The sequence below is a fragment of the Esox lucius genome, chromosome 14 (assembly GCF_011004845.1).
Source record: "Esox lucius isolate fEsoLuc1 chromosome 14, fEsoLuc1.pri, whole genome shotgun sequence".
Classification (NCBI taxonomy): Eukaryota; Metazoa; Chordata; class Actinopteri; order Esociformes; family Esocidae; genus Esox; species Esox lucius.
In genome coordinates this window covers 34,978,859-34,997,430 of record NC_047582.1, presented here as the reverse complement: position 1 = coordinate 34,997,430, position 18,572 = coordinate 34,978,859, and the positions used below count along the sequence as shown (strand labels likewise).

At 44.9% G+C, this 18,572-nt stretch overlaps 1 protein-coding gene across 1 annotated transcript in view; it reads left to right on the top strand.

The window, feature by feature from the left end:
• The window catches only part of tmem178b (transmembrane protein 178B), a 124,539-nt gene that overhangs the window by 66,805 nt on the left and 39,162 nt on the right, over positions 1 to 18,572 (top strand). The window contains exon 3 of the mRNA XM_010863672.4: positions 3,690 to 3,803. Coding sequence (XP_010861974.1) covers positions 3,690 to 3,803 — 114 coding nt within the window. The remainder of the gene's footprint in view (positions 1 to 3,689; positions 3,804 to 18,572) is intronic.

Here is an 18,572-nt window from a genome sequence, read left to right as displayed (position 1 = left end):
TGCATAAATTATTGGACCATCATAAGATGAACACGCATTTGTTTTGGAGCTGCCAGACATGTACGAAGCTGACAATTAGCTGAACATATTTTGACTAGTCAGTATATCATTCTTGGTTTCATGCTTAATCCGTGACACTTAGCCTACATTTGTATTTTAATATCTGTATTTCAATATGGCCACATGACACATCCTTCTACAATGTTGCTATAAGGAATTCACTGACAGACCCCTCTCCTATCAGCCAATCCCTGACAGACCCCTCTCCTATCAGCCAATCACTGACAGACCCCTCTCCTATCAGCCAATCACTGTGGGCGTAGTAAGTAGGCTTGTTCATGGAACAAGACATCTTCCATAGCAATGAGCTAACCACTCTTAGCTTAAGACTTCTCCCCATTTCTTAAAAAAAATTGGTCTTAGCAGCTTAGCTTAGCAGGTTTTAAAGGTGACTCTTAGCAAGGAACTTTTACTGTTTTTTGTGAGTCCTCCTAGTGGAAAGATAAAATGTTTTGTGAATACAGCCACTGGTCAGATAATAGAAGCTTATTGTCAGCTTCCTGCTATGCTAGCTCTTCGACTTTATTGGTGGGGAACCTCTCCTGTTCTCTCCTGGCCCTCTGCAAAATCTATTGCAGCTCCTATAGGACGTGTTTGTGTGACTGTAGCTCAGACAAGGAAAATGCAAGGACAAAATACTGATTCAGAAAGAATTTAAACGCGTTGCACATTCTTTTTTTCTTCCATTCTTCCTTGTAGATTTTCTCAAGCTCGTTCAAGTCGGATGAGAAGCATTGCTGAACAGCAATCTTTAAGTCTTTCTACAGATTCTCCATGGGATTTAAGTCCAGGCTTTGGCTGGGCCACTCAAGGGTTTTCACATTCTAGTTGTGAAGCCATTCCAGCATTGCCTTGGCTGTGTGCCTGGGGTCAATCTGTAAAAATTTAAACCCAAAGCCAAATGTTGTTTGCCAGCAGATTCTCATCCAGGATATGCCTTAATATGTCTCTTATGCTTTCAGAGTCTTCCAGATCTTTTTTGCAAACTCCAGACATGCTTAGATTTCAGGAGTGGCTTACGTCTGGTCACTCCACATTGGTGAAGTGCTGCAGAGATGGTGTTTTTTCTGGCTGGTTCTTCCACTTGAGCCAATGTAATCTGTAGTTCTGTCAATGTGGCCATTAGGTTTTTGGTCACATCCTTGATCATGGCCATTCCTCTCTGGTAGCGATGTTTGGCAGGATGACCAACATCATGAAGTCAGGGTTAGAACTGTGTTTTAACCCTGACTGGTCTTTCCCCAGATGGACAATATGAGCCATCCTTTCATTTCCTGGTATTTAGTTTTTCATGTAGTGTTTGAAATGCATACGGTTCATTCAGAAATAATTTGAGTTTCAGCCTCATTTTGTTCTGCTGCCACTTGAGATATTTATGTTACCGAGGTAAAAGCCTAATTTAGTTTTAAATCATTTTTGCTAATTATTTAGAAGTGAAAAAATGACATTGCGTTAGTCAATAAGTATTCAAACCTTTTGCAGTGGCACTCCAAACAGAGCTCCGGCAAATCCAGTTTCCTTTCATCTTATGAGAGATGTCTCCACAACCTGATTGGAATTCACCTGTGGCCAATTCAATTATTTGGACATGGTTTAGAAGGAAAGAGTATTTTACAGAGAGATAGTATATTTACAGAGATAAGATCTGTGTATTTTCAGGAAGAGACTGTCTGTCTGCTTACATAGAGGCACTGCCTCTGTTCTGCTTCAGATGGAACAGCAGTATGTAATCCAGCCGTAACTCAGACTGCAGGGAAGCCCAAGGGAATGAAATCTGTGTGTTCTAAGACCACCGTCCCATCTGTCTGTAGGTTGGGTTCTGCTTTAGATCGAGACAAAAGGTTGAGCTCCCGATGGCAACATGCGGTGAACCGAGAGAGGTTCCCGGTGAGCTCCAAGGCTATTATCTGTAAAGAGCTAGGCTTGGTTAATGATAACCATTGACTAATGGGTCGATGGTGTCACCGCAGTGGGACAGGGGATCCGGTGTGGTGCTTCTCACACTCAATAGATTCTGCTGTTAGATGTACAAGTTCCTGGAACCACAAGGATATTCTATCGCTTTACCAAAAGGCAAACACAAACGGGCACACGCACGCACACAGCCGTGTTTTTCCATTCGGAAATCAGACCCATCCATCCTCACTTTTTAAAAGCCTGATGCATCTTGGGTAGCTATCATCAGAACATACTGTGTGTCTTTGAGTTCTGGGGGGCAATTTTTTTGTTTGCGTGTGTGCCTTCTGCATGTGTGTGTGTGTGTGTGTGTGTGTGTGCGCTCCAGTGTTTGTGGTGTGGTATGTGTGGTGTGTGTGTGTTCCTGTGGTGTGTGTGTTCCATCACTGTGTGTGTGTGTCGTCCGGCGGTGTGTGTGCGAGAGTGTCTGTCGAGATGAAGTCTAGTACATTAGGATGGTCAATGATAGTTGTCCCCTACCTGTTAGTGTGTGTTTGAACAGTGTACATCTCCCTGGCACCCCTGTAATAAAAGGCACCTGTCTTCACACGGCCAAGGACTACATCATTAGTGGAGGACCTACAGTAGGAGACTGGGTCTCTGAGACACGGTCAAGGACTAGATCATTAGTGGAGGACCTACAGGAAGGAGCTTGGTCTCTCAGACACAGCCAAGGACTAGATCATTAGTGGAGGATCTTCAGTAAGTTGCTGGGTCTCTGAGACATGGCCAGGAAGCAGCTCAAGTCCTCACATCACACAGATGTCGAGTGAGGAGGACCTGAGTTAGTTTGTGCACCAACCGAGATCAGCTTTTCTCTCACCATGCCGGCTCAATCTGGCAATCTTGTGGTTACTGGGCAGACACTCTGACCGCTAGTTCCCCCACCACACCGCAAACGATGACTAATGTTGCCTGAGGCAGAGCAGAGTCACAGTCGGACCCCTTTAGAGTCACAGGAACTCCACACTGTTAGAACCCATCACTCAGCCTTGCGTACGCTTGCAGCAACAAGAAATTGGGTAATTCTCCCACAATCCCTTTTCACAAATGCGGTTACAGGATTCCAGGTCTCCTTATAATGTATTTCCTGAGATCGTCCAACTTGGTTTTCTGAAAAAACTTGACAGTAAGGATCGACCCTGTGTGTGTTTTCAACCACAGCTGCATGGTTTCTTGTGCTGGTGAGTTTATGTAAGTTTTAATGAACTTGATTAAATACTGACTACTGGGACATCAGTTTTACTGACATCTCAAGGAAATGAACCGTAACTTCTTCCACCAATTGAACAGACACATTGAGTTTCACACAATGGATGCTGTCACTTCATTGTCTCAACGCAATGCAATGTCCATGACTGGTTATTCAATTATCATCTAACAAGTAATCTCTTCATCGCTCAACGCCTTTTAACGAAAGTAAACCATGCTGAAAATATGGATTTCTTTTGACAAGCTTTATGTGCTTTTCAAGTCATTGTCATCTAAAGTGACACCTATTCACAATGTAAGGTACTGTTTTCACTGCAGCAACTCTAAACTGTTTCCTTCTCTTTCCCAAACCGTCCCCGCAACCCCCTCCACTATTTTCTTCACACCTCTTTCTCTACTCTCTCACCCCTCTCTCTACTCTCCCCCCACCACTCTACCCCCCCTCCACTCCCAATTTACAGGTATGATGGCCAGGTGCTCTTACATCAAGTACCACTATTCCTCGGCCACAATACCCAAGAACCTTTCGTACAACATCACCAAGACCATCCGCCAGGACGAGTGGCACTCCTTGCGTAAGTCGGCCTCACGCTGTCTGGCGTTTCCTCAGCAGGCTGTCGTCCCCAGGCTGATGCCTATGAGCCTGGCACAACCATCCAGCACTGGCTTTTACCATCTGATTAGTCCCTCTAAATAATGTCAGATAAATGCTAATTACTTCGAGTCAGCTCATTTGTAATCATGTTCCACTGGTGGCCTACGAACGTGTTTATCAAACATCTCCCGGAGACCACAAGTCACTTCAAAGGTTTTGACCTGAACTATCTCAACTGAATGAAGCAGTCAAGGGCTTGATAATTAGTAGACGGGTTGGTCCATGTACTTCTGATACATGGAATGGCTGTGGGTACCGAGGAGAGGTGTGAGAACCACCGGCCTACAGCGCTAAATTCCATGTTCCACACATAGACTAGCTAGCTAGCCGCTGTAATGGCACTCTCACGATGGAGACATTTTGATGAAGCAGTAACAGCCTTGTTCTGTCCCGTGTCACTTCCTGATTCTGTCAGCCCTTCCACAGCCACGTTACAACACACAGGACACAGGATGTGGGAGAAGGGGTCGTGGTAGGTGACAGGTCAATTGTTCATTACATTCTGCCAATGCCTATTGTGGTGGGACTTTCTCAATAACTTTGAGAAAGGTAGGCTTGATGTTTTGTCCCACCAGACCTCCCCCGAGACCTTCACCAGACCTCCCCAGACCTCCCCCTAGACCTCCCCCCGAGACCTCCACCAGACCTCCCCCTAGACCTCCCCCAGACCTCCCCCCAGACCTCCCCCGAGACCTCCACCAGACCTCCTCCGAGACCTCCCCCAGATCTCCCCCTGACTTCCCCTGAGACTTCCCCCAGACATCCCCCTAGACTCCCACACGACCTCCCACCAGACCTCCCACCAGTTGGTATCAGAGGTACCAGGCACCTCAGATTTTCCATAACAACTTCTAATCCTCGTCTATTTGGACCTGGTGATCTGACAGCCATGGGAGCGACCGCTTTCTGTTTCACCACTGAAGACTGTTGTAGCAGTAGGTTACAGTGGGATGGGCGATGACACCTCACAGATTCACTTGAGAATTAGACAGCTGACTTCTTATGGGGGGAGATGAACGTCTGTGGGCAAAGTGGTGAAGTTGAGGCATTGTTGCCAGAGATGTACCTGGGCACCCCTCTGTGCCTGAGCCCAAACTGTCACAGCTCCTCCCTCCACTGTCTCTGTGTGTGTGTGTGTGTGTTTGAGAGAGTGTGCGTGTGAGTGTGTGTCATGAAGAATCATGACAGTAGAGTCAGTCCTCTCTCTATCTCACAGCCATGTCTCTCTGTCTATCTCTCCCTATCTGTCTATCTCTCCCTATCTGTCTATCCCTCCCTATCTGTCTTTCTCTCTCTGTGTGGCTGTAAACACGCACTTCATGTTTGATTAAGGTTTTTGTTTGTTTATTTTCTGGGGGGATGTGGTCTGTTACAAAGTTAATTCCAGTATTTGATTGTATACTGTCTTTTGCTGACCTTTAACTTTGCTTGACCATTAGATGAGGAATGTATAAATCTCTTCCTATCTATATCCATTTCTCTCTCTGTCTTTGACTCTCTCTCTGTCTCTCTCTCCTTGTCTGTCTTTCTCCACTTCTGTCTGCATCCTGTCTTTGTATTTCATCCCTGTCTTTTAGTCAGTAAAACATTTGTCTGTGAGACATTACGTAATCCCACCTCGATACTGTACACAAACCTCTCACCGTCTGAGTCAACAGCCTAAGATGAAAAAAAATCTGTTTTCTGTTCTGCTGTCAGAAGCATTTCTGAGGCACATTTCATCTCGGCTGCCGCCGGGTTTAAAATCGTAAAATCTGTGAATCACGTGGGTCCACAAACCCCACACTCCCCTAGTTCAGGGCATGTATTATTGTGTCCCAAACAGTACCATATTCCCTGTGGAATAGCCTATCACTTGGTGAGTCGTAGGGCACTGTATAGGGATTTGGGTGCCATTTAGGTTACAGACTGCATCCCTCATCCAGCAGAATCAGCTCATCTGGACATCCATGTGTGTGTGTGTGTGCGCGTGAGTGTGTGTGCGCGTGTGTGTGTGTGTCTGCGCATGTGTGTGTACATGTGTGTGTGTGTGTGGCTGAGAGAGCGAGTGTAGGTTAGTGAGTATGTGCATGCGTGCAAGCTTGTGTGACTCAGCCCCATCAACCTGTGGTATGGATGATATGTTGGCTTCTGTGTTCTGATCCAGTCGAGGACTAAAGCCCTCCCGCTGTTATCTGACCAAATGAGAACACGGCCGCGATTTCCGTGTTATGGGCTGTAACCCCGCAGGCGCCGACAACAACAAGGGTTATATACTCATTTCCAGTTGTCAGGATTGTTGTCTGCAAAAGCTCAGTCACGCCTCACTAACTTGTGTGTAATGGCAGTGGATCTGGTGTACGTACAGAGGTCCCATCCAATCACTACATCCCCAGAGAGTTCCTAAATGGGGAAAAAACTGCAGCCGTTTAGGTCAGGCAGTGGTCCGATCCTGGTCAGATTTAAATTAATTAGAGAGATTATTCGTATGTTGACTGGACTCAAGTAATTTGGAGGTTCAGGACTGATGAGGGAGCACCCTGGGAAGTGGCCCATCTCAAGTACCGCTGCCTCTCGCTGAACCCATTCAGGGTCGATATTTCAGAGGCAGCCCGAGTTCCAACAGGGTAACCTCTGCTAAGTGGTAACTCATGTCGTGCGTGTGTTTTTTGTTGTGTTTTGACGACAAAGCAGATCTAAGATCGTTGCTGCACTAGCTCGAAAGCGAACCAGAGACGAGAACCTGAGAGGCCAGGCGGCAGCCTGTTCAGTTCAGTGTTTTGAGTTTCTTTTCGTTTGTGAGTTTCTTTCGTTGTTGTCCTGAAAGTCACCCTATCGGTTCAGTTCTTTGGATAGGCTGAGGTGTCTGCATTACTGAACCTGTCCAAATACACAAACACAGACTTTATCCACCTGATGAATGACTTGTCAACCTAGGCCGGGCCATGAAAAATAAAATACCAAAAAAGTGAATAAACAACCGCACTTCATGCTCTCCACACATGTATCCCTGTACTCGTCTCCCATGGTCTCTGGTTTTTCCTACTCTTGGTTACACTCCCCACCCATCCCTACCTTTCCCGCTGCCCTTTTTAACTCTCCTCTCCCTTTCTTCTTTCCCCTACTCCTGCCAAAATCGATCAGGGGGCCGTGCGGTCCCAGATTAAATCAAGAAACAGTGTGTTAATAGGAAATTACAGCAAGGCCCCTGCCCTTCCATCTGGGGATGATGAGAGAAGGTTACACCAGGGTCCCCTGCACAGCCATTTGGATTAGATAAACTTATTAAGTGTAATGAAAGTGAACTCTGATAATGACCGGCCTGAAAGCAGAACACAGAGCACCGGGCGTGAGCTTAGCAGGCTAAACGTTCTCTGGCTGCATGACTGAGCATTAGCATATTTATTTTATTTATTTGTTTTCCTTTATAAAAACAGGGACATCAAACTGAGACCTCGCTCTCTTTTGCAAACGCACCCTGAAATACAGACATTATGAAAAAGAGACAAATAGTAATAAAAAAAAAACAGAATAAAAAAGTGTGGTTCGTAATAGCCTAAAGCGGTTATTCCAAACTGGGAGTAAAGCCCCGTGCACACTGCCCGCATGCTAACGCTACAAAGAGGCACGCTTATATTCGTTTCCAACAAGAGCCAGCGAATCACGGCGACGGTGGGCGGAGCTACTCTCTGAGACAGCGACAGTTGAGAGTTGAGTAATTTTCAACTATATGCTAATTTCCAGCAAGTGGGCAGTGACAGAGTTCTGCGACTACCAGTGGCAGGGCAGATGTTCTCTGCATTTTGAAGTCCCTTCTCTTTTCTACTCGCTATCTTGCTAGCTTAAATCAATGGACGAGAAACGTATTATTGCGGTGTCTGGGTTTCCCAATATTTATGATGCTTCTCTGGTTCCATACAGAGATATCATTCATGTTTCAGAGGTCGTTGGGGTCAGGGGTGAGTGATGCATGCATGATGTAAAACAGTGAATTGTTGTTTGACCAGTAAATTGTTGTTTGAACAATGACAAATCATTGACTTGGCATCGTGTTTATACATAATGCATTTTAAGTAACGGAACCACGCAAATAAGAAATTGTGTATAAAACACAATGAGAGTGAAAGTTTACCCCATTAATAAAATTGTAATGCTGAATGATAGACTGCATTGATGAGAGTGAAGTGTATAAAACACAATGAGGAGAGTGACAGTTCCCCCAGTAATAAAAGTGCAACGCTGCATGATAGACTGCATTGAGAGGTTTCTATACCAACGCTGATGTATTCACATACAACATTAACACATCACCGTAGTCAGTACTGAACTATTTCCTTTCTATGCTAAGATGACAGACGTGATTTGAATAATGTGTTTTAAATGTGTTTTAAAAGAGAGATGGTCATGTAACCAAATCCCAAGTTATCTATAGGTAGGAGCACGTTCTATAACAAAACCATCGCGTGTGATCAGTTTGATCATTTTGAGTCCTCCATATATTTACAGTGGGGAGAACAAGTATTTGATACACTGCCGATATAAGACGGAATCTTAAACAAAAATCCAGAAAATCACAATGTATGCAATGTAATTGCAACAATGTAATTGCATTTTATTGCATGACATAAGTATTTGATCACCTACCAACCAGTAAGAATTCCAGCTCTCACAGACCTGTTAGTTTTTCTTTAAGAAGCCCTCCTGTTCTCTACTCATTACCTGTATTAACTGCACCTGTTTGAACTCGTTACCTGTATAAAAGACACCTGTCCACACACTCCATCAAACAGACTCCAACCTCTCCACAATGGCCAAGACCAGAGAGCTGTGTAAGGACATCAGGGATAAAATTGTAGACATGCACAAGGCTGGGATGGGCTACAGGACAATAGGCAAGCAGCTTGGTGAGAAGGCAACAACTGTTGGCGCAATGATTAGAAAATGGAAGAAGTTCAAGATAACGGTCAACCTCCCTCGGTCTGGGGCTCCATGCAAGATCTCACCTCGTGGGGCATCAATGATCATGAGGAAGGTGAGGGATCAGCCCAGAACTACACGGCAGGACCTGGTCAATGACCTGAAGAGAGCTGGGACCACAGTCTCAAAGAAAACCATTAGTAACACACTACGCCGTCATGGATTAAATACCTGCAGCGCACGCAAGGTCCCCCTGCTCAAGCCAGGGCATGTCCAGGCCCGTCTGAAGTTTGCCAATGACCATCTGGATGATCCAGAGCAGGAATGGGAGAAGGTCATGTGGTCTGATGAGACAAAAATAGAGCTTTTTGGTCTAAACTCCACTTGCCGTGTTTGGAGGAAGAAGGATGAGTACAATCCCAAGAACACCATCCCAACCGTGAAGCATGGAGGAGGAAACATCATTCTTTGGGGATGCTTTTCTGCAAAGGGGACAGGACGACTGCACCGTATTGAGGGGAGGATGGATGGGGCCATGTATCGCGAGATCTTGGTCAACAACCTCCTTCCCTCAGTAATAGCATTGAAGATGGGTCATGGCTGGGTCTCCCAGCATGACAACGACCCGAAACACACAGCCAGGGCAACTAAGGAGTGGCTCCGTAAGAAGCATCTCAAGGTCCTGGAGTGGCCTAGCCAGTCTCCAGACCTGAACCCAATAGAAAATCTTTGGAGGGAGCTGAAAGTCCTTTTGCCCAGAAACCTGAAGGATCTGGAGATGGTCTGTATGGAGGATTGGGCCAAAATCTCTGCTGCAGTGTGTGCAAACCTGGTCAAGAACTACAGGAAACGTATGATCTCTGTAATTGCAAACAATATTTGGTACAGAAACCTTTAAGTTCTGCTTTACTGATGAAATAATAAGTATCAAATACTTGTTATGCAATAAAATGCAAATTTTACACATACAATGTGATTTTCTAGATTTTTGTTTTAGATTACGTCACTCACAGTTGAAGAGTACCTATGATAAATGTTACAGACTTCTCCATGCTTTGTAAGTGGGAAAACCTGCAAAATCGGCAGTGTGTCAAATACTTGTTCTCCCCACTGTATATAGTGAACAGTAAATGACGGGAAATTGAACCTGGTGGAACACATTTTGATTTCATGTCATCTTCAATAATAGGATATATCGCTGAAAGCAATGGCTTGTTTCTAAAGTATTTCCAATTCCAGTGAGATCAGTTTTTCCATCATGACAGAATGATCAACTCTATCAAAAGCCTTAGATTTATTACCCAAGATTCTGACAATATCAATGCCTACCAATGTCTCTGCTGTAATAGAGCTTCTCCCAGGTCTGAAATCAGACTGATATCTGTTCAATATGCGATTGTCAGATAAAAAAGAACACACCTGTGTATTTACCAATGACTCCAGAATTTATTTTAGCAAGACAATATAGTTTAGGCTATATAGTTTAATATAGAAATAGGCTGATAACTAACTAGGATACTAGTATATCCACCATTAGCTAGTGACAGCACATTAGTGTTTTTCCACATCTTAGGAACGACCCCAGAAAATGTGTAAGAGCACGAGAAATAAATGGTGCAGCTCAAAATAGCAGAACTGGGTAGAGTCTGTCAGCCCATGTGGCTAGCCTCGGGCTAATAGCAAAGCATAACAGACTTCCGTATCTCTTAAAAGATAAACCCTGACCTCTAACATCAGAACACTTAATACCTGAATATCTTCTCTCTTGTTTGTGGTGGACAGGACATTTTTCTCAACTTATTGCCTTCCTCAAGAAAGTGGCGGTTAAAGGCATCGGCTTTAGCTTAGCAGACTAACAGTCTTCTGCATGAATGGCTGGGCATTAGCTTAGCAGGCTAAGAATCTTCTGGATGCATAGCTGGGCATTAGGTTAGCAGGCTAAGAATCTTCTGGATGGATAGCTGGGCATTAGGTTAGCAGGCTAAGAATCTTCTGGATGGATAGCTGGGCATTAGGTTAGCAGGCTAAGGAACATCTGGATGGATGGCTTGGCATTAGAATTGTTGTGGAGATCACTAAATGGGAAAGGCACAGACACTTTAAAGTATTTTCACAAGTAAAGCTTTATTCAAGATTTGCAAACCTGGAGCAGTTAACAACACTCAGCAGAGTCAGGTCAAGAGCTCCCAGTTGAAGGTTGAGCTCAGGCCTAAATACATTCAATACATTCCACTGTGTCCCCCTGTCATCCATGTTGTTGCAAACTTCGGCAACAACATAAGATGTCTGCAAGCCTTGAGAAGTTAGCCAAAGCTATACCTACCCGCTGTAGGCATATCCTGTAAAAATGAGCAGAGCCAAAACACACAATGGCCTTATTAAAATAATTGAATATACTTAGAATAAGCAATATGATTTAATTGTACTATCGGATATCAACTTTTCTACCACACTTAGCAGGCTAAGAATCTTCTGGATGGCTAGCCATTACCTTAGCAGGCTAACATTCTTATGAATGGTTAGGCATTAGCTTAGCAGGCAAGCAGTCATCTGGACTGATGGCTAGGCATTAAGTAGCAGGTTAGCAAGGTCTTCTGGCTACATGACTATGAGTTAACATAGCCGGCTAGCACAGTGTTTTGACGCACAGCACCCCAGGTTTGGCCACAGCTTGTCACAGCGACATCAGCCTAATGTCTAACATTTGGAGAACATTTGCAATTAAACAGTTGACTGATTTGCCTCACAAGGTAGCTGCACCATACACCCCCTCTGACTGGGCTTCGTTCTGCTGTATGGAGTTTGTCAAAATGAGAAACTGGACTTGACTTTCATAAAGTGTGTGAAATTGGGCAAAGGAAGCCAGACAGGCCAGTACATTTCTCCTACTTCCATTAACACCACGCGTCTCAGAGAGCTGGTAAGTGTCATCCTCAAAGCTACAGTGAATAGAGATGCATCCAAAATGGTGCCCTATTCCACACATCGTGCACTAGTTTTGACTACATCCCATAGGGAATAGGATGCCATTTGGGACGTAGACTAGGCCCAGAAACACGCAACTCATTTGTTCTTGTCTATCAGAGGGCCTGAAAGTGGCATTGGCAGGAACGCAGAGGGGAATTAAAACACTTTTTCTATCAAGCCTACGACAGAACATCAAAAAATCTGATGAGGCTCGAGTGCTGAATATCACGCCGATAACACACTTAGACCCACATGCGTGCAATCACACACACAGAGACACACACACAAACACACACACACACACATAGACACCCACACACAGACACACACAAACAGACACACACAGACACACTCGGGCAAGCAGGCACACAGGGACAAGCTGCCTCAGCAAGCCACTGACTCAAGAGAACACACACTTGTTTGATCAATATGTGTTTGATCAATGTGTGTTTGATCAGCGGTTTGCTTTTTTTAGAGGGGTGGAGCCCCGAGACTGAGAGAGCCTTGCTTCTTAAACGCCAAGAGCTCCGTATTTAGTGATTTAGTCGTATCCGTTCCCGGGGAATCGGTCAATAAACATTAAAAGGTCTGTAAACCAACGGAGACAGAGTCACAAGTTCTAAAACGGTTCTAAGGGCTTTGAGGGTCTGTTCTAATTGGTCCTTGTGCTTGGAGCCACAGCCTCTGTGTCGCTTCAAAGGGGTCTGTGGCTGGGAGGGTGGTCCTTCATTGAACAACAACAGAGCTGACACCCCGCCTCTGCAAGCTGACACCACACCTCCAGAAGCTGACACCACACCTCCAGAAGCTGACACCCCGCCTCCGCAAGCTGACACCCCGCCTCCGGAAGCTGACACCCCGCTTCCGGAAGCCGTCAGCACGCCTCTGAAAGCTGACACCACACCTCCGGAAGCTGACACCCCGCCTCCGCAAGCTGACACCCCGCCACCGGAAGCCGACACCCCACCTCCGGAAGCCATCAGCCTGCCTCCACAAACCGACACCCCGCCTCCAGAAGCCGACACCCCGCCTCCAGAAGCTGACACCCCGCCTCCGGAAGCTGTCAGCCTGCCTCTGGAAGCTACGTGTCTTGAAAAATAAATCTCTGATTTATAGACAGGAATGTGGATGCAAAGATGGGAATTCAATCTGGTGGACACGTTTAGTGGTGCTTGTGCCGGTGAAGTCCACTTAACCCAGCTCAGGTGAGGCAGAGCATATAAATAAGCATTACCATCGTTAACTAATTACTGTAGATCATGTAGCCTTCGTAGTGACTTGTCAATACGTTGTCCAAAACAATGATGTCACAAGGTTTGTTTGGCTTTAATAAGAGGGGTGGGATCTGGAATGTCCTATCAGCCAATCAGATTTGGTGTGTACTTCAATATAGTATCATCCATTTGGTTTCCCAATGCCCACATGATCAGACGGAATAGTTGAAATGCCAAAGGGAGACAGGAAAATATATTATCAAATATACATTTCACACTTACATTAAAAAGTAAACACGCACAGTGATTTATTAGATATAAATTGATGATTTAAAAGTGTAATTAAAAAGGCTGCGCAGGGATTACAGAGATAGTGAGATTACAGATTCTAAGTGTGCATCAGATATCGGCCCCTTTTCAAAAGTAGTGCACACTCAGCATAACAGACGTAGTGTCCCTACAGCTACTCTGTAGACAACTTCTCTGAACACACAACACTGGCAGACAGTGACTCTCCATGGAAATCCTTACATCTCTATTTCTCCCTGTGTCTCCTTACATTTACTTGTCTTACTCTCTCTCCTTCTCTTTTCTTTTCTCTCAGCTGGTCTCTCTGTCTCCTATGTCTCTTTGTCACATTATGTCTCCCTATGAATCTCCGTCTCACTATGAATCTCTGTCTCACTTTGTCTCTTTTTCACTTCTTGCGTGACTTAGTAGGGCCTAACAATGAGGCTGTCCTGGGGCTCTGTGAGTTTATGTTGTGTCGGAGCCCCAAATCAACTGGTTTAAGAAGTGGCTCCTCTAGGTCTAACTCTCTGTAGGTTTTATATCTGGTTGGAGCAGTTACAGACAGATCTGGATATTTTTTTTGACTTTTCAGTGTTCTTGCCAATTCATTGATATAAATGTTGAAGTGAGTGGGGCTCAAGCTGCATCCCTGTCTCCCCGCGCAGCCCTGAGGGAACCTTCCAAGTTTAACTACACATTTATTGTTTGTGTACATTGATTTTATAACATCATATGTTTCCATTAACAACCTGGGGGTGGGGGGGGGGGGGTCGGGAGGAGAATGAGAGGAAGAGGAAGATGGAGAAAAGAGACGAAGGAAGAGGAAGATGGAGAGAAGGCAGGCAGAGAGAGACAGGAAGAGGAAGATGGAGAGAAGACAGGCAGAGAGAGACAGGAAGAGGAAGATGGAGAGAATACAGGCAGAGCGAGACAGGAAGAGGAAGATGGAGACATGAAAGGGTGAGGGGGGGTGAGAGCGGGAGAGACTTGACAGTTGAGGGAGAGGAGGGAGGAGGTGTGGTTAGACCTCTAAATGCTTCCCCTCAGATTGAGTTAACCTATCACCCACACTCTCTCTCCCCCTCTCCCCCTCGCCCCGCCTCCCACAAACCCTCTTTCTCTCTCTTTCCTTCCCCCTCTCTCCCCCTCTCTCCCCCTCCGTCTCATTCTTTCCTCTCTCCTTCTTCAGCCATCCCTCCCGATCCCCCAGTGGCAACGCGACAGAGCTGAATGATTCCCAGTCTTTAATAAACTTTTGGTTCAGACTCGTGTCTCTGGAGATTCCGTCACAGAGAAGATTATCTGTCACATTCCAGACCATTAGAGCATTTGGGAAGGGGGGGCTTGGGAGGGGTTTGGGTTCTGCATCTGGGAGAGCCGTTACCATGGCAGGCAACATTATCTCTCAGAACAACCCTAGAAGGGAAGTGACTTCATTAATATTTCAACCCTGCAACACTGACCTTGTCCGACTGATGTTACCCCCCCCCTCATTGAAATTGAATTACAGAAGAACATTGACTTAAATGGGCATGGCCGTTATGGCAATTCAGTCACTATGCTTACACTCTCCGAAAATTGGCAGAGAAGTCATTGTACTCACCTGGCTTTATCTGACATTTCAATGAGTCATTCCTCATCATGTCTGTTAATGTATTTCTTAAGGTTACTCAGGTTTGTTCTGTTTAAATACGAAGTGAATGTAACTATCAGATGTTGTGCTGCATTAAGCACCAAACACTGTATTTCCTTTTGAAGCTTTTAGAAATTTTATACATTTAATGTTCTGCTCCTTCCAGTGCAGTTTTCATACAATACACAGAGTGCTTGACATTAACATTGTTGCTCATTAGCCACTGGGGCTAGCGGTTTTCCAAAAATACTAGACACGCAGCATATTTTCCAGCCACAATTTTGTTGTTAGGAAATCGTTTTATTTAATTTAAGTTGACTATGGTGTGTTACATCGTAGCCCGTCTTGTTCACGCTGTCGATCAATGGTGTGCATGGCAATAGGCCTGACACAAATGGACCAGAATCAAACGCTGTATGCAGGTAGTGCTCATGTTGTAGGAGTTGTAGGGACATGGCTCATAGTGCCACTCTCATTGCAATTAGTTTAATATTTTAGATGTCTTTTGAGAAGACTACAATTAAAAGAATATATAGACAGTTGTGCATACCCTTGGAGAATTGGTAATATATGTATTATTTGTAAAGAAAATATGAGTGAGCACGCAAAACCCATGTCTTTTATTTCTTATGGGACTCACATTGAACTGTAGGTCATAACAGAATGGCACAATCATGACAACAAAGAAAAAAATGAACTGACCCCTGTTCAAAAGTCTGCACACCCTTAGTTCTTAATACTGTGTATTGCCCCCTTTAGCATCAATGACAGTGCAGTCTTCTGTAATAGTTGTCTATGAGGCCCCAAATTCTTGCAGGTGGTATAGCTGCCCATTCATCTTGGCAAAATGCCTCCAGGTCATGCAAGGTCTTTGGTCGTCTAGCATGAACTGCATGTTTGAGATCTCCCCAGAGTGGCTCGATGATGTTAAGGACAAGAGACTGTGATGGCCACTCCAGAACCTTCACCTTTTTCTGCTGTAACCACTGGAAGGTCAACTTGGTCTTGTGCTTAGGGTCATTGTCGTGCTGGAAAGTCCAAGAGCATCACATGCGCAGCTTTCGTGTAGAATTGTCTGCCAGGATTTTCTGATAACATGCTGCATTCATTTTACCATCAATTTTCACAAGATTCCCTGTGGCTTTAGAGCTCACACACCTTCAAAACATCAGTGAGCCACCACCATGCTTCACAGAGGGGATGGTATTCTATTCACTATAGGCCTTGTTGACCCCTTTCCAAACATAGTGCTCATGGTTGTGACCATAAAGCTCTATTTTGGTCTCGTCACTCCAAATTACAGTGTGGCTGTGAGGCGTGTCAAGGTGTTTTTGGGCATATTGTAACCAGGCTTTTTTGTGGCATTGGCGCAGTAAAGGCTTCTTTCTGGCAACTCGACCATGCAGCTCATATTTGTTCAAGTATCATCATATTGTGCTCCTTGAAACAACCACACAGTCTTTTCCAGAGCAGCCTGTATTTCTCCTGAGGTTACCTGTGGGTTTTTCTTTGTATCCTGAACAATTCATCTGGCAGTTTTGGCTGAAATCTTTCTTGGTCTACCTGACCTTGGCTTGGTATCAAGAGACCCCTGAATTTTCCACTTCCTAATAAGCGATTGAACAGTACTGACTGGCATGTGCAATCAATCAATCAAATGTATTTATAAAGCCCTTTTTACAACAGCACTTTTACAGAAATACCCGTCCTTAAACCCCAAGGAGCAAACAACAGTAGTGTTGAATTTCAGTGGCTAGGGAAAACTCCCTAAGAAGGCTGAATTTTAGGAAGAAACCTAGAGAGGACCCAGGCTCAGAGGGGTGACCAGTCCTCTTCTGGCTGTGCCAGGTGAGATATTAAGAGTCCAATTGGAATAATTAGTAAATGGATTTGGAGTTGTGTCCAGAGTCTATAAAACCTGATCTAGGTCAGAAGCATGACCAGATGAACAAGGACAGGGACAACTGGGTGGGTTCAGGCTCTTGAGTATCAGGATAATATAGGATTCTATTGGTTGGGGTGGCTCTGAGTTTCAGGATGATGTAGGATTCTATTGGTGGGGGTGGCTCTGAGTTTCAGGATGATATAGGATTGTATTGGTGGGGGTGGCTCTGAATTTCAGGATGATGTAGGATTCTATTGGTGGGGGTGGCTCAGAATTTCAGGATGATGTAGGATTCTATTGGTGGGGGTGGCTCTGAGTTTCAGGATGATGTAGGATTCTATTGGTGGGGGTGGCTCTTTGGAGATGATATAGGAACATTCTATCATGTTCTGTGACACCATGTTGAAACTAAATAACAGGATAAATAGCTGGAGATCAGGCAGTTGGGAGTTAATTAATTATGTAGAATTGTAGTACTATGTTGTAGAATGTAGTACTACACAGTGTACCACACAACTAGTACTACACAGCATAGCACACAACTAGTACTACACAGCACAGCATACAACTAGTACTACACAGCACAGCACACAACTAGTACTCTAGGAAGGAGCCTTATGAAGCAGGTTAAACCAATGGACCGCTGCACAGGCCGAAGCTTTGCCAAGTGGAGGATAACTGGTCATAGATATCTGGCTGTTGATCTTCGGCCCTTGATACTTGGTCCTTGATACTCGGTCCTTGATACTTGGTCCTTGATACTTGGTCCTTGATACTCTGTCCTTGATACTTGGTCCTTGATACTCTGTCCTTGATACTTGGTCCTTGATACTCGGCCCTTGATACTTGGTCCTTGATACTTGGTCCTTGATACTTGGTCCTTGATACTCGGTCCTTGATACTCTGTCCTTGATACTTGGTCCTTGATACTCGGCCCTTGATACTTGGTCCTTGATACTCGGTCCTTGATACTTGGTCCTTGATACTCAGTCCTTGATACTTGGTCCTTGATACTTGGTCCTTGATACTTGGTCCTTGATACTCGGTCCTTGATACTCTGTCCTTGATACTTGGTCCTTGATACTCGGCCCTTGATACTTGGTCCTTGATACTCGGTCCTTGATACTTGGTCCTTGATACTCAGTCCTTGATACTTGGTCCTTGATACTTGGTCCTTGATACTCTGTCCTTGATACTCGGCCGTTGAAACTCGAGTCTACAGATATTTAAAAATGGTACATACTATCACTGCTACCATGACGATAGAGTGTTGTTGAGTCTAAAGAGTAGCATTGACACACCATATAGCTAACAGTTTAGCTTTTATAGAGTATAGGCTGACTTTGATCCATAAGCTCAGATCAAAGGTCCTTTGAAAACAGGCTTATGATGGTGAACTGCATGGTGAACAATGGCAGAGCCACCACAGGGCTGGACCCACTTACAGTACATACCCCCTTGACAGGGGAGAGAGAAAGCACGAGAGAGGGTGAGGAGGTGAGAGAGAGAGAACAGGAAAATGAATGAGAGACTGAAAAAGTGAATGAGAGAGGGAGAGAGAAAGTGAATGTGAGGGAGAGAGAGATAGTGAGAAAATGAATGAGAGCAAGTGAGGGAGAGAGAGTGAGAAAGTCAATGAGAGGGAGAGAGAGAGGGAGAGAGTTTAGCTGTAATCTCAGTGCTGCAGAGTCTGTTTCTTTTTGGTTCTTACTGTGTGTTCTGCAGTTTTTGTGGCCTGATTGGCCACCTCTGCATGGAGGGAGAAAAACTAACTTTGAGCCGAAGGCAGAAGGTCACTGGGGT